At 40.0% G+C, this 14,106-nt stretch overlaps 1 protein-coding gene and 1 non-coding gene across 2 annotated transcripts; one reads left to right on the forward strand and one right to left on the reverse strand.

Annotated features, from left to right (window-relative positions):
- The first annotated feature begins 3,152 nt into the window (after positions 1-3,152).
- On the forward strand, positions 3,153-3,259 carry LOC142519965 (small nucleolar RNA R71). Its single transcript, XR_012813849.1, has one exon. It is a non-coding gene; the product is annotated as a small nucleolar RNA R71 (small nucleolar RNA).
- Positions 3,260-3,567: 308 nt separating this feature from the next.
- On the reverse strand, positions 3,568-12,472 carry LOC142519708 (uncharacterized). Its single transcript, XM_075622737.1, has 2 exons — positions 12,011-12,472; positions 3,568-3,699 (listed from the first exon to the last, which is right to left on the reverse strand). The coding sequence occupies exons 1-2, from the start codon at positions 12,470-12,472 to the stop codon at positions 3,568-3,570; spliced, it is 594 nt and encodes a 197-aa protein (XP_075478852.1).
- Between the last annotated feature and the right edge of the window lie 1,634 nt (positions 12,473-14,106).

Genomic DNA, 14,106 nt, shown 5'->3' on the forward strand with positions numbered 1-14,106 from the left:
TTGCTTTAGACAGAACAAGGTATGAATGAAATTTGTCGAAAGCAAATACTATAGCAAGCAATTCCTTTTCAGTAGTAGCGTAATTCAATTGAGCATCATTTAAAGTCTTACTTGCATAGTAGATGGTATGAAATACCTTGTTCTTCCTTTGACCCAGCACCGCACCAACAGCTGTATTACTAGCATCGCACATCACCTCAAACGGTAGCTCCCAATCAGGGACAGTCAGAACAGGTGCTGTCACCAAGCTTTCCTTGAGTATCTCGAATGCATGCAGACAAGTAGAATCAAAATTAAATTCAGCATCTTTCATCAACAAAGAGGATAAAAGTTTAGCAATTTTGGAAAATTCTTTAATGAAACGCCTATAAAAACCAGCATGCCCTAGGAAACTTCTAACTCCTTTTATTGATGAAGGTGGGGGTAAGTTTTTGATTACTTCCACCTTGGCTTTGTCAACCTCAATTCCATTCTCCGATACCTTGTGTCCTAACACAATCCTCTCTTGAACCATAAAATGACACTTCTCCCAATTCAACACCAAATTGCTCTCCTCACATCTAACTAACACCAAGTTCAAATTCTCTAAACATTCATTAAATGAGGAGCCAAAAATAGAGAAGTCATCCATAAAGATTTCAAGGAAATTTTCAGTCATGTCATGAAAGATAGCGGTCATGCATCTTTGAAATGTTGCAGGTGCATTGCATAAACCAAAGGGCATACGCCTAAACGCAAAAGTACCATAAGGGCAAGTGAAAGTAGTTTTATCTTGGTCCTCAGGTGCAATTGTGATTTGATTGTATCCCGAATATCCATCTAAAAAGCAATAAAATTCATGACCTGCTAATCGTTCAATCATTTGATCGATAAATGGCAAGGGAAAGTGATCTTTACGGGTTGCATCATTCAATTTCCTATAATCTATGCATACACGCCAACCCGTAATAGTTCTAGTGGGAATCAACTCATTTTTTTCATTAGCAATAACAGTAATCCCACCCTTTTTAGGCACACATTGTACAGGACTTACCCACGCACTATCAGAGATAGGATAGATAATATCTGCATCCGGAAGTTTAATTGTTTCAGCTTTTACTACCTCTTGCATCTTTGGATTGAGTCTCCTTTGTGGTTGTGCTAGAGGTGAGTATTTATCTTCCATCAGAATTTTGTGCATGCAGATCGAAGGACTTATCCCTTTTATTTCCGAAACCTTCCAAGCGAACGCTCCTTTATGCTCCTTGAGGACTCCCAAGAGCTTACTCTCCATATCATCTGTCAAAGAAGAGGAAATAATAACAGGCAATTTATTATTTTCTCCTAGATATACGTACTTGAGATGTGGAGGTAATGGTTTGAGCTCCAAAGTAGGTGGCTCCTCTAGGCTTGACTTTTGAGGCATTAAATTTTTTCTGTCTCCCAATTCCTCTAGTCTAAGCCTCACTTGCTTTCTCAGAGGTGGAATGGCATTCAAATGAGCTACCATCTCCATCTTTTCCTCGTCTAGCTCGTCCTCCTGCTTTTCAGTAGTGAGAGTGGCCTCCAATGGTTCTTTCAATCCATCCTGCACAAAATCACAAACAAGCGAATCCAAGACATCAATACGAAAGCAACTATCATTGTGCATTGTGTGCTTGAGAGTATTGAAAACATCAAAAATAATTTCTTCTTCTCCAACTCTCAGTCTCAATTTCCCCTCCTCAACATCAATCAGTGCTTTCCCTGTAGCCAGAAACCGTCTCCCTAGGATTAAAGGCACCTCTAGATCTTCCTCCATGTCAAGTACCACAAAGTCTGCAGGAAAAATAAATTTATCCACTTTCACCAGAACATCTTCGATAATCCCACGTGGATACTTGACAGATCTGTCAGCCAGCTGCAACGACATCCTAGTTGGCTTGGGTTCACCTAATCCCAGTCTCCTAAACACAGAAAAAGGCATCAGATTAATGCTCGCACCAAGATCACATAGAGCTTTATGAAAATTAATGTCACCAATAATGCAAGGTATCGAGAAACTCCCTGGATCTTTTTGCTTCGGAGGCATCTTGTTTTGAACTAAAGCGGAGCAATTTTCGGTCAAATTCACCGTCATATGATCTTCTAGCTTCCGCTTATTTGCTAAGATATCTTTCAAGAATTTTGCATAACTTGGCATATTCAATAAAGCATCAGCAAAAGGAATGTTAATATGCAATTTTTTAAATATCTCAAGAAATTTACCAAATTGTGCATCTAATTTAGCTTTCTTCATTGCTGCAGGAAAAGGTGGAGGGATAACAATTTTATTCTGTGCAATAGGTGTAGATGTGGAGTTAGAAGACTTACCTCCTCGATTTTTCACCTCATCCTCACCGTGCTTGGTCTTTTCCTCATTAGACCCGAGTGTTTTTCCACTACGCAATTCCACCGCCTTCACATGTTCTCTTGGGTTAGTTTCCGTGTTGCTTGGTAAAGTTCCTTGCTCCCTATTAGCAATCAGCTTAGCCAATTGTCCAATTTGATTCTCTAACCCTTTTATGGATGCATCTTGGTTCTGAAATCTCGTCTCTGTTGCAGAAATAAATTTAGTCATCATTTGCTCTAAATTGGACTTCTCCTCCCGAGACGGTTCTGGCTTGAATCCTTGGTGCATCACATATGGTGGACCTCTTTGTTGGCGATGTTGGTTGTTTTGACCTCCCCATGAAAAGTTTGGGTGATTCCTCCATCCCGGATTATATGTGTTCGAGTAAGGGTAATTTCTAGGACGGTTCTGGAATCCCACTTGTTTTACCGGTGCTCCCTCAGGCACATAGAATGGATTGCCATCTTGGCAATCCTGCACATCATGCTCACCCCCACACTTATCACAGAAAATTTCTTGCAGACGCATAGCCGACCCACTCATGCTCATCCCATCAATCTTTCTATTCAAAGCCTCTAACTGTGCTGAAACCGCCGACAAATCATTAACTTGATTAACTCCAGCACCTCGTCTCTGCCTATCAGACTGAGGATGATAGCTACTAGCAGCCATCTCCTCCAATAACTCATATCCTTCCTCCGCCGTCTTTCTCAGTAAGTTACCACAGGCAGCAACATCTATCATAGTACGGTTAGGAGTAAGCAGACCGTAGTAGAAAGTTTGAACAACTAACCCAAGAGACAGCTCATGGTGTGGACATCTCCTCAACAAGTTCTTGTAGCGCTCCCATGCCTCGTAAAGTGACTCTTGCTCATATTGAGCAAAAGTAGTAATGTCGGCTCTGAGCTTCATAGTCTTCGACGGAGGAAAGTACTTGATCAGGAATGCCTTTGCCATATCTTCCCATGTAGTAATAGACCCTACAGGCAAACAGTTTAACCACGACTTAGCTTTATCTCTCAATGAAAATGGAAATAAACGCAAACGAACAGCGTCATCAGACACGCCATTAAACTTAAAAGTATCACAAATTTCAAGAAAGTCAGCTGTATGAGAATTAGGGTCGTCAAGTGCACTTCCCCCAAATTGGACAGTGTTCTGAATCATCTGAATGATAGCTGGCTTGATCTCAAACTGATTAGCTTGGATGACTGGTCTTACGATGCTTGGACGTGCTCCATCAAGAGACGGCTGTGCATAATCCAACATCGGTATACGCCTTGGCTCCTCTCTTTGTTGATCGCCTTCCATTCTTTCCTTCGCTCTTTGCTGCTGTAGTCGACGTCTAGCTGTGCGTTCGATCTCGGGGTCAAAACGCTCAAGCTTAAACTCGAGTGATCTTCGCATGCACCACAAGAAAAATCTGCAACACAATGAGAGTATCAAATAACAATAAAATAAATAATACTAAAGAATTTAAATGAAAAATAAAAAATTGTGAATCAACAGTCCCCGGCAACGGCGCCAAAAACTTGATCGAGCAAAACTTGCACAGTGAATAATCCCAAAATTTATTTTATAAATGAAAGCTCGATTTAAATATCGCAAGTGCACGGTAGTCAAGTTATAATAAACGTAAGTGAATACGAGTATCGTTCCACAAGGACTGCGTTACACTATTTTTTATTTTCAAGTAAAATTTCTTTAGCAACGATAAATTGAGTTGATGATTAAACTAATGTAAAGTAAACAATTAAAATAATTAAATTGCAAAGAAAACGTGTTCAAGAACGCAATGATTAATTTGGATTAAATCAAATGAGAAATGAATTTGTTGGGAATTATCAGTTCACCTACCACTCGTGTTTAAATAATTACACTCGACTTTTACTCGTGCGTTCGACGGAATTCCCTAGACTAATTAATATACTCTGTCGAGCTATATTAATACTAATAAAAAACATGCAGTACTCAAGTATCCTCAAATATTTAACAGTTCAAGATTGCATTACATTCTATGGAATCCACTAGCTTTCATTCGGGTGAACTATCACTATCGACACGTACCCAATTCCGTATATCTACTAAAATTGTAAATCCGTGGTTTATACTATTTGATCCTATTGTTAACTATTCTATCGAACTCATCAACAACATGAAATAATCAAAGGAAGTTAGCTAGGCTTCGATTGAAACACGAAAGAACAATAGCATAAACAATTAACAAATGAAAACGTCGAGAAATAATGTTAAACACCGAGTACGGGGTAGGATCCCCTCAAATCCCAACAAATCTAGAGTTTAGCTACTGAAATTAATGATAAAAACCAACAATCAATGTTAGAAATAAAATACTGAATAATGAAAATACTAAAGATGACGATGGATGACGGCCACGACGCGTGGAAATCTCGAGGTCTTCGAAATCTCCTTTGCTCCTAGCCTCCTCTCCAAGAAAAATGATGAAAAGTCTGATAAAAGATGAAAAACGGCTGCTGTTCTCGTGTGTTAGGTTATGGTGTAGGATAGAGTCCCTAGAAATTTGGAAACAAATCTTTCTCATTCTCGCTTCTCGCTAGGGCGGTATATTTTGACCGCCCTAGCGAGAGGTCCTCGAATAAGCTTCCTTGAGCATGTCCCTGGTTTCGCTGGGGCGGTCACTTTTGACCGCCCTAGCGAGACACTTGCGCAAAATAATCCTCGGCCAGACCACAATGCTCGCTGGGGCGGTCACTTTTGACCGCCCTAGCGAATCCTCTTCGAGATTATGCCAAAGTTTCTCCCACTCTTTGGTTCAATTCCTACAAAATCACCACAAAATACACGAGGTCAGTCAAATGCTAAATAATGCTAAAAAGATGCAAAATTAAACTAAACAAACTAATATGATGCATGAATGCGACTCAAAACCAACACTAAAAACACGTAAAAACGAGTCCTATCAACCCCCTCATACTAACCTTTTGCTCGCCCTCGAGAAAAATAGGTTAAAGCACGAGATTCTAAACAAACACAACAAACGCAAAATACGATCGTCGGGGCTCCCTCTGGGGCCTTCTCTCATAAATGGGCTACCTCTGGGGCCTTCTCCCCTCACGACATTCCCATTCTTACCTCAAACCTCATATCCTCATAACCTCAAATTCGTAATAATGGAAACACGATCGTCGGGCTCCCACTGGGACCATAACCCTCACGACGTCGCCATCATTAACGAATTAGTCACAACCACTTCACTTCCTTCAACATTTTTCATTCACATCACTTTAGAAAAATCGTGAATAATATTTGCATTTTTCATTTTGAAACCAATCATGCAACATGTATTTTAAATGTCTTCCATAAATTATAAAAATCAAATAGACATTTTAAAAATCATAATTTAATCATGGATACATCATAAACATTTAAAAATAATCATAATATCATAAAAACAGCATTTAGGGCACTGCCATGACCTTTACTAATTTCTAGGTGTAAAAAAACCGTTTTACCCCTGGACTCGACATTTTACGTTTTTGACTTTTTCCTTGATTTCAGGACTCTAACATGTCCCATATTAATTTTCCCATAATTTTATTTGGCTTAAAACTTAGACTTTTTCATTTATCTTTAATTAATTGTTTTGACGGTGTTTTAATCCCGAAAAATCCCAAACTTTAATATAAAATTCCTAAATTCTAAATTTAGTCTTTTTATATTATTTTAGCCCTTATGGACCACGACTCGACCCCCGTGATCCGTTTTCCAAATTTTCTTATTTTAAAAACCCTATTTGACACCTAAACTTCGACCCCGAGCCAACTTCCGATTTTCACGAGTTACCCCCGAACCATATTGGTCCAAAACCTGACCAACCTCCCAAATTAGCCTACTGGACCCTAGGTTCACCAAGAAACCAATCTAAACTACAAAAATCCCCTAAGCTTGGCCGAGAATTTCACTTAGGAGGGACTCTACGTTATGGAGCTTGTGGCTCCAGCCAATGCCCCAACCCTTGGACCCAACCTATGTGCACTTACTTAGGACCTTAGGGACTCCTTCTAACCCAGCCCATGACCCTGATTTGAGCCCTTCTTCCCCTGGACCTGTGCGTAAACCCTGCACCAACTTGTGCATGGTTCTCGGGTGGAGTCCTAGCATAGCTAGGACTCTTCCCCAGCCCTGACCGTGAGTCCTAGCTTTGCTAGGACTCTCCCCCTGACCCGTGACAGACTCTAGCCGAGCCCTGGCCCAAGCCAAGACCAAGCCAACCCCTGGAACAAGGAACCCGATCCCCTATACCCTTGACAGCAAGGTTACGGTTGTTGCTTGTTCTTGTTTTCCTTTTTTTTTCTTTGTTCCAGCCGAGTGTTGGGTGGTGTGTGGGACTCTAAAACATGTATAAGCCTTACTTGAACTTACCCTAATCAAGGCAGCCCCTTAACTAAACAATGAACAAGTTATTGGATTCAAAGAATTAAGTTTCCTCATGTATACAAGCAATAAACCGAAATTTTCAGAAATAATTCCATGAACTTTATGCATACAATAATTCAAACAATACTATGATATGATGGATGCGAATAGGAGATGTATGGCGTGCCTTTGCGTTATATACGCTCGAATAATTGTTGACGACGAAGAACGGGACGCGACGATAGCTTCTACCTTGCTAACTATCTTCGAAAACCCTACAAAATATGCTTCAAAGTGCCATGTGTGTGTGTGGAGAGTGCTTGGGAGAGTTTTTCAGAATTTTAAAGTAGGTGGCTGATGGATTTGTGTGCAAGGTTTAGGGTTTTGTAATTTTTTAACACTTTAAATATAAGTTAATCACCTACAAGGCAAATTAGGCCTATTAAGCCATCTAAGTAGGCCCATTATTCTAATTAGGATTTAAATAAAATAATACCAAAGTTTTTCTTTAATTAAATAAGTGAATTTATTAGCCGGATGGCCAAAAAGCTCGTATTTTAGTTGAAAAACCAATACCGATAAAATTTACATCCCGGCGTATAAAATCACCTCCAAACCCTTTATTTCAATAATACTAAAAAGCATCGACCATATTTTAAATAATTAAAAATAATTATTTAATAAAAACATTTTCTATTTTTCAGCCCTCGGTCCCCGTTCCTCGATCGTCACTTGAATATTCCTTAAAAATACAATTTTATGCATGATGACAATAAAAATCTCATTTAACATATGAACAAGTATGTCACATAATTAATTAACAATTAAAACCAATTATTACTTATTTTTCATTATTTCCTGGATTCGCATGCAGTTGGATTACGTTGTCTTAATTTTAGACCTTACAATTCCTCCCTCCCTTAAATAAAATTTCGTTCTCGAAATTAAAACTTACCGAATAGATCTGGATAGCGACTCTTCAAGTCTCTCTCGGTTTCCCAAGTAGCTTCCTCTTCCGAGTTATTCAGCCACTTGACCTTGACCATTGGAATGACTTTGTTACGCAATCGACTTTCTTGTCTTGCCAAAATCTGGACTGATCTTTCATCATATGTCATATTTGGAGTTAGTTGAAGAGGTTCATAATTAAGCACATGTGACGGATTAGACATGTACTTTCGCAGCATCGAAATGTGGAACACATTGTGAACTTCAGAAAGTGCAGGTGGCAATGCCACTCTATAAGCTAGTGTCCCGACTCTCTCCAAAATCTCAAACGGACATATAAATCTTGGACTAAGCTTGCCTTTCTTGCCAAAGCGCATAACACCCTTCATGGGTGCTATTTTCACAAATACATGATCGCCCACTGCAAACTCTAAGTCCCTTCGCCTTTTGTCCGCATAACTCTTTTATCGGCTTTATGCAGTCTTCATTCTGTCACGAATTTTGACTACAAGCTCAGCTATCTCCTAAATCACATCTGGACCAATATCTCTTCTTTCTCTAACCTCGTCCCAATGAATAGGAGAACTACACTTCCTTTCATAGAGTGCCTCAAAAGGAGCCATCCCGATTGATGATTGATAGCTGTTATTGTAAGTGAACTCCACTAGAGGTAATTTTGGTTCCCAACTGCCTTGAAAATCAATAACACATGCTCGTAGTAGATCTTCCAAAATCTGTATAACCCTTTCTATCTGACCATCGGTTTGAGGGTGAAATGCTGTACTGAACAATAATTTGGTCCACATTGCTGCATGCAGACTCTTCCAGAATGATGATGTGAATCTCGGATCTCTGTCAAAAATAATAGACACCGGAATCCCATGTAAACGGACTATTTCCCGAATATATAACTCTGCATACTGAATCATGGTGAATGTCATCTTAATAGGTAGAAAATGCGCTGATTTCGTAAGACGATCAACAATCATCCAAATGGCATTGAATCCTTTAACTGTATTTGGCAATCCCACAACAAAGTCCATAGTGATGTTCTCCCATTTCCACTCGGTAATAGAGAGTGGTTTTAATTTTCCCGCTGGTCTTTGATGCTCTGCTTTGACTTGCTGACAAGTCAAACACTCGGATACATATCTCAGAATGTCCCTCTTCATGCCTGGCCACCATATTAACAACTGCAGATCTCTATACATTTTTGTGCTTCCCGGATGAATGGAATATGGTGTGTCATGGGCTTCCTTCATAATAAGGTTTCTCAAGGAATCATCACTAGGAACCCATAGACGGTCTCTATAACGGACCAAGCCATCCACTACTGAATATAAATTCCGGCCCTTGGCTTCATCTCTAGCTATCCACTTTTGCAACTGCTCATCAGTAGACTGCCCATCATGAATTCTGTCTCTCAAAGTCGACTGTACTGATAATGTGGCAAGATTAAGGGCCTCGCCCCTAGCATACACTGTAAGCTCAAACCGCTGTATCTCGGACTGCAACGGTCTTTGGAGTGATAAATGAGTGATAACTGCTGCTTTTCTACTCAATGCGTCTGCCACTACATTAGCTTTCCTCGGATGGTAGCTAATGTCACAATCATAGTCCTTTACCAATTCAAGCCATCTGCGCTGTCTCATATTCAACTCCTTTTGGGTGAAGAAGTATTTCAAACTTTTATGATCGGTGAATATCTTGCACTTCTCCCCATAAAGGTAGTGTCTCCAAATTTTTAGTGCAAAGACTACTGCTGCAAGCTCAAGATCATGAGTAGGTAGTTCTTTTCATGAATTTTCAACTGTCTTGACGCATAGGCGATAACTCGGTCGTTTTGCATCAGAACTGCGCCCAAACCAAGTTTAGAAGCGTCGGTATATAGAACATACTCCCCTTGCCCCGATGGCATAGATAACACTGGTGCGGATATCAAGGCTTGCTTCAACTTGTCAAAACTGTCTTGACACTCGGATCCCCAAATAAACTTAGCATTTTTCTTCGTCAAAGATGTCAAAGGCACTGCAATAGATGAGAACCCCTTAATAAACTTGCAATAATAGCCGGCTAGTCCCAAGAAACTGCGAATCTCGGTGACACTTTTCGGTACTGGCCACTCTTTCACTGCTTCCACTTTGCTTGGATCAACTTCCACTCCATCGCTAGAAATGATGTGGCCTAAGAATGCCACTCTATCAAGCCAAAACTCACACTTACTGAATTTGGCATAAAGCTTTATGTCTTGCAATACTTGTAGTGCGGTCCTCAAATGACGGCTATGCTCCTCTTGGCTCTTGGAATAGATCAATATGTCATCAATGAAGACAATAATAAACTGATCCAGATACAGCTGAAATACGCGATTCATGAGATCCATGAAGATCGCTGGCGCATTGGTCAACCCGAATGGCATGACCATAAACTCATAGTGCCCATATCTCGTGCGAAACGCTGTCTTGTGAACATCAGATTCTTTGACTTTCAATTGATGGTATCCAGATCGCAGGTCAATCTTAGAAAATATCGATGCTCCTTGCAACTGAGCAAATAAATCTTCGATTCTAGGCAGTGGATACTTATTTTTGATAGTGACCCGATTAAGCTCTCGATAATAAATGCAAAGACGCATGCTGCCATCTTTCTTTTTCACAAACAATACCGGAGCGCCCCATGGAGAGTAACTAGAGCGAATGAAACTCTTGTCTAGCAATTCTTGGATTTGATCTTTTATTTCTTTCATTTCAACAGGTGCTAGACGATAAGGTGCTTTAGATATAGGAACAGTGCCCGGCATAAGATCAATAGAGAATTCCACTTCACGATCGGGCGGAATGCCAGAAACGTCGTCGGGAAAGACGCTAGGAAAATCTCTCACAATATCAACATCTTCTATCTTCTGACTAATGGATTCATGTGTAGTAGTGACACATGCTAGATAAGCTTGACATCCACGCTTATAAGCTTCCTCGCACATAGAAAAGAGATAATGTGCGGCATTTGCTTGTTTCTTGCCGCCTCAAAGACAAAAGATTTACCACTAGGTGGCCTAATAGATACTGATCGCTGACGAAAATCAATCGATGCTCCATTCGCTGATAGCCAATCGATCCCATGTATAATATCGAATTCGGGCATAGGAAGCACAATAAGATCTGCCCGAACAACATCTTTGAATAACCGAAGCTCCAGATTCTTAACAATCTTAGACGTGAGCATCTGATCGCCGGATGGAATAGAAACTTTGAAACCCAAAACATATCTTGAGGAGTAATTTTCAGTCTTTTTATGAAGGTTTCAAATATGAAAGAGTGTGTAGCTCCTGAATCTAGCAATGCATAGGTAGCTACACCTAAAATGATGATCCTCCCTGCGATGAAAATTGTCTTATATATCTTTTCGCGTTGAATCTTAAGGATTTAATATCATTAATTCCCAAAGTTATAAGAAGATTGCGCGTTGAACTTAAACATTTCTTTAAAACAAATTGCACCTTAGTCCCTCAATTTTTGAAATTTGCAAAATTGACCCCAAAATTTTCGAATTATTGCATTATAGTCCCTTTAATTTTCGGAATTGCATGTTAACCCCTCCAAAAATTCGAAATCCCCCTTAATTATGATTTTCTTTAATTTTGGCCCTAAAACTTTTTATTTGGAATCAATTCATCCTTCACATAAAATAAGGTACAAAATTCAAATCATTTTCTAGGGTTTCTAAAATCATCACTCAAGTCCAACTAAGTAGTACATGCAACCTAATTTATTCTAGGTTGAAACTTGATCTCAAATCAATTCTAATAACCAATTTAACATTTCATGCAATAATAAGCAATATAAAAGTGTTAAATGACTAGGTTACCCGTGATGTGTGTAGTGTCTGCCTCTTCCTCAGCATCCTCGGCATTCATAACAAAAGCTCGGGCCGTAGTAGCTGCTTTCCTCTTTGGGCAGTCATTGGCTTTGTGTCCATCCTCTTTGCAGTAGAAACATTTAAATGATCCACATTCACACTTGCCAAGATGTGGGCGGTTGCACTGTTTGCATAGTTGCCTCTCAGCAGGCTTTGGTGTTCCAAGATTTTGTGCCTTGGTGGCGCTGGCTTCTTGATTTGACCTTGGGGCTTTTGAGGCCCTTGAGGTTTAGGAGGACCAGTATTTGGCTTCTTGTTGGGTTGATTGTTATTCTGATAGTCCTGCCTCTTGCGCTGAATCTCAAACTCAATGTCCTTCAAGGACTGCTCAGCCTGATATGCATAAGTAACTGCCATAGCATAATTCTCCGGACGCATCATCATAACTTTATCCCGAACGGTAGGTCGTAGGCCATCCATAAAGTTTCTGAGCTTTTCTTCAGCATCCCTGGCAATAAGAGGCACAAAGTGGCAACCCCTATCAAACTTCTTCACAAATTCAGCAACAGTGGCATCTCCCTGGCGAAGAGCCATGAATTCCCTCTTTATTCGGCTCCTTGCATCCGGGGTGAAATATTTCTCATAGAACTTCATCTTGAACTGTGCCCAAGTGAGTGTGGCAAGGTCGACACCGTGCTCGGCTCCTTCCCACCATAAAGAAGCGTCGTCTCTAAACAGATAAGTGGTACATCTCACCCGGTCCGCATCCCCCATATCAAGATAGCGAAAATGTACCTCAAGTGAACGAATCCAACCCTCTGCAGCAAAAGGATCGGTAGTGCTAGAAAATTTCTTCGGCCCTAGCCTCCGGAACTGCTCATAAACATCCTGCTGTTGCCTAGTCGCCTGCTGCTGCTGCATCTGCTGTAACTGCTGTTGTAACTGTTGCTGCTGTAACTGCTGCTGCTCTGCCTGCTGCTCGAAGAGACGAGCCATCCCCTCAAGTGCACATGTAGCAGCATCCCGTGGTGGTGGTGGTGGTGGTGGAGGTCCATTCCCTTGACTATTTCCTCGACGGTTAACAGTGTTCTCGGCTTGATTCTCATGAACGGGTGCACGTCTAGGAGGCATTATATCTAAATGTTTTCCAAATTCTAACGTAACCAACATGCATTTAAATCTAAGTTCTCTAATCATGTAACACATCCTAACTTAATTAGCATTTTAAGCATGCAAGGCAATACTACTCAAAAAGCTAATAAACATGTATCAAAAACACATTATCCATAACGTCATGCAGGTTAAATCATATAGAATCACATAAAGCAAGTAAAACTTACAACTTGAGGCTTGACGACTGATCTTTCCGGCGCTGATGGTGGCACAACCCTTTACAGGACCTTTGCTCTGTTACCAACTGAAACATCTGCCCTTTTTATTGCTTTAAAAGTACTAGAAATTTTTTTTTCCCTCACTTAGCATCGGCCGAACCATAAAATATTTTTGACATCATTTTAAAAATAAACATCGAACTGCTAATTAAAAATCCAAAGGAAAATATTTTAAAGCATAAAATCGTCAAACATTTTACCAAACCTAAAAAGCAATAATTTGAAAAGAATAGCTCATACTAAACCTCTCAAAAATCTCTCAAATGCATAAATAAATAATCTTCAAAATCTTTAATCATAAAGCATGAGTCAAAAGTCATAATGCGGAAAAAGTAGAAGCGCTGGTCCTCGGGTTGTGTGCGCCTTCAGTCCAGTCAAATCACCCGTCAAGTCCTCCCTCAAACTCACCTGCATCCATCACACCTAGTGAGTCTAAAGACTCAACACACCATAATATTTATAACGAGTAATACGTAATACAGTCAACATATAACGGTGAAAAATACTTGTACTTAAAATATCGTTTTCATGAAGATGCATAAACATAAACATTTTCGTAAATATTTTCATGATGCATAAAACTATAAACATAAACATTTTCATGACATGCAAACATGAATTTCCTTTTCCTCAACATGACATGACATAAAACCTTAAACATAATCATGAACATTTCCTTTTTTTTTCTTTGTTGAATTCTGATCGTTAATTGTGACTTTCCTCAACATGACATGAAAATCGATGGATCCATCTACATATAACCACAGTACTGGGCGGCGGGGACATCAGCGACACTCTCACCGGTCAACTGAGCCTTGGCCTATCATGATCGGATAGAAATACGATCGTCGGGGATCCCTCTTGGGCCTTCTCTCATAAATGGGCTCCCTCTGGGGCCTTCTCTCCTCACGACATTCCCATTCTTACCTCAAACATCATATCCTCATAACCTCATATTCGCAATAATGGAAACACGATCGTCGGGCTCCCACTGGGACCATCACCCTCACGACGTCGCCATCATTAACGAATTAGTGACAACCACTTCACTTCCTTCAACATTTTTCATTCACATCAGTTTAGAAAAATCGTGAATAATATTTGCATTTTTCATTTTGAAACCAAGCATGCAACATGTATTTTAAATATCTTCCATAAATCATA

The sequence above is a fragment of the Primulina tabacum genome, chromosome 11 (genome assembly GCF_025594145.1).
Source record: "Primulina tabacum isolate GXHZ01 chromosome 11, ASM2559414v2, whole genome shotgun sequence".
NCBI lineage: Eukaryota > Viridiplantae > Streptophyta > Magnoliopsida > Lamiales > Gesneriaceae > Primulina > Primulina tabacum.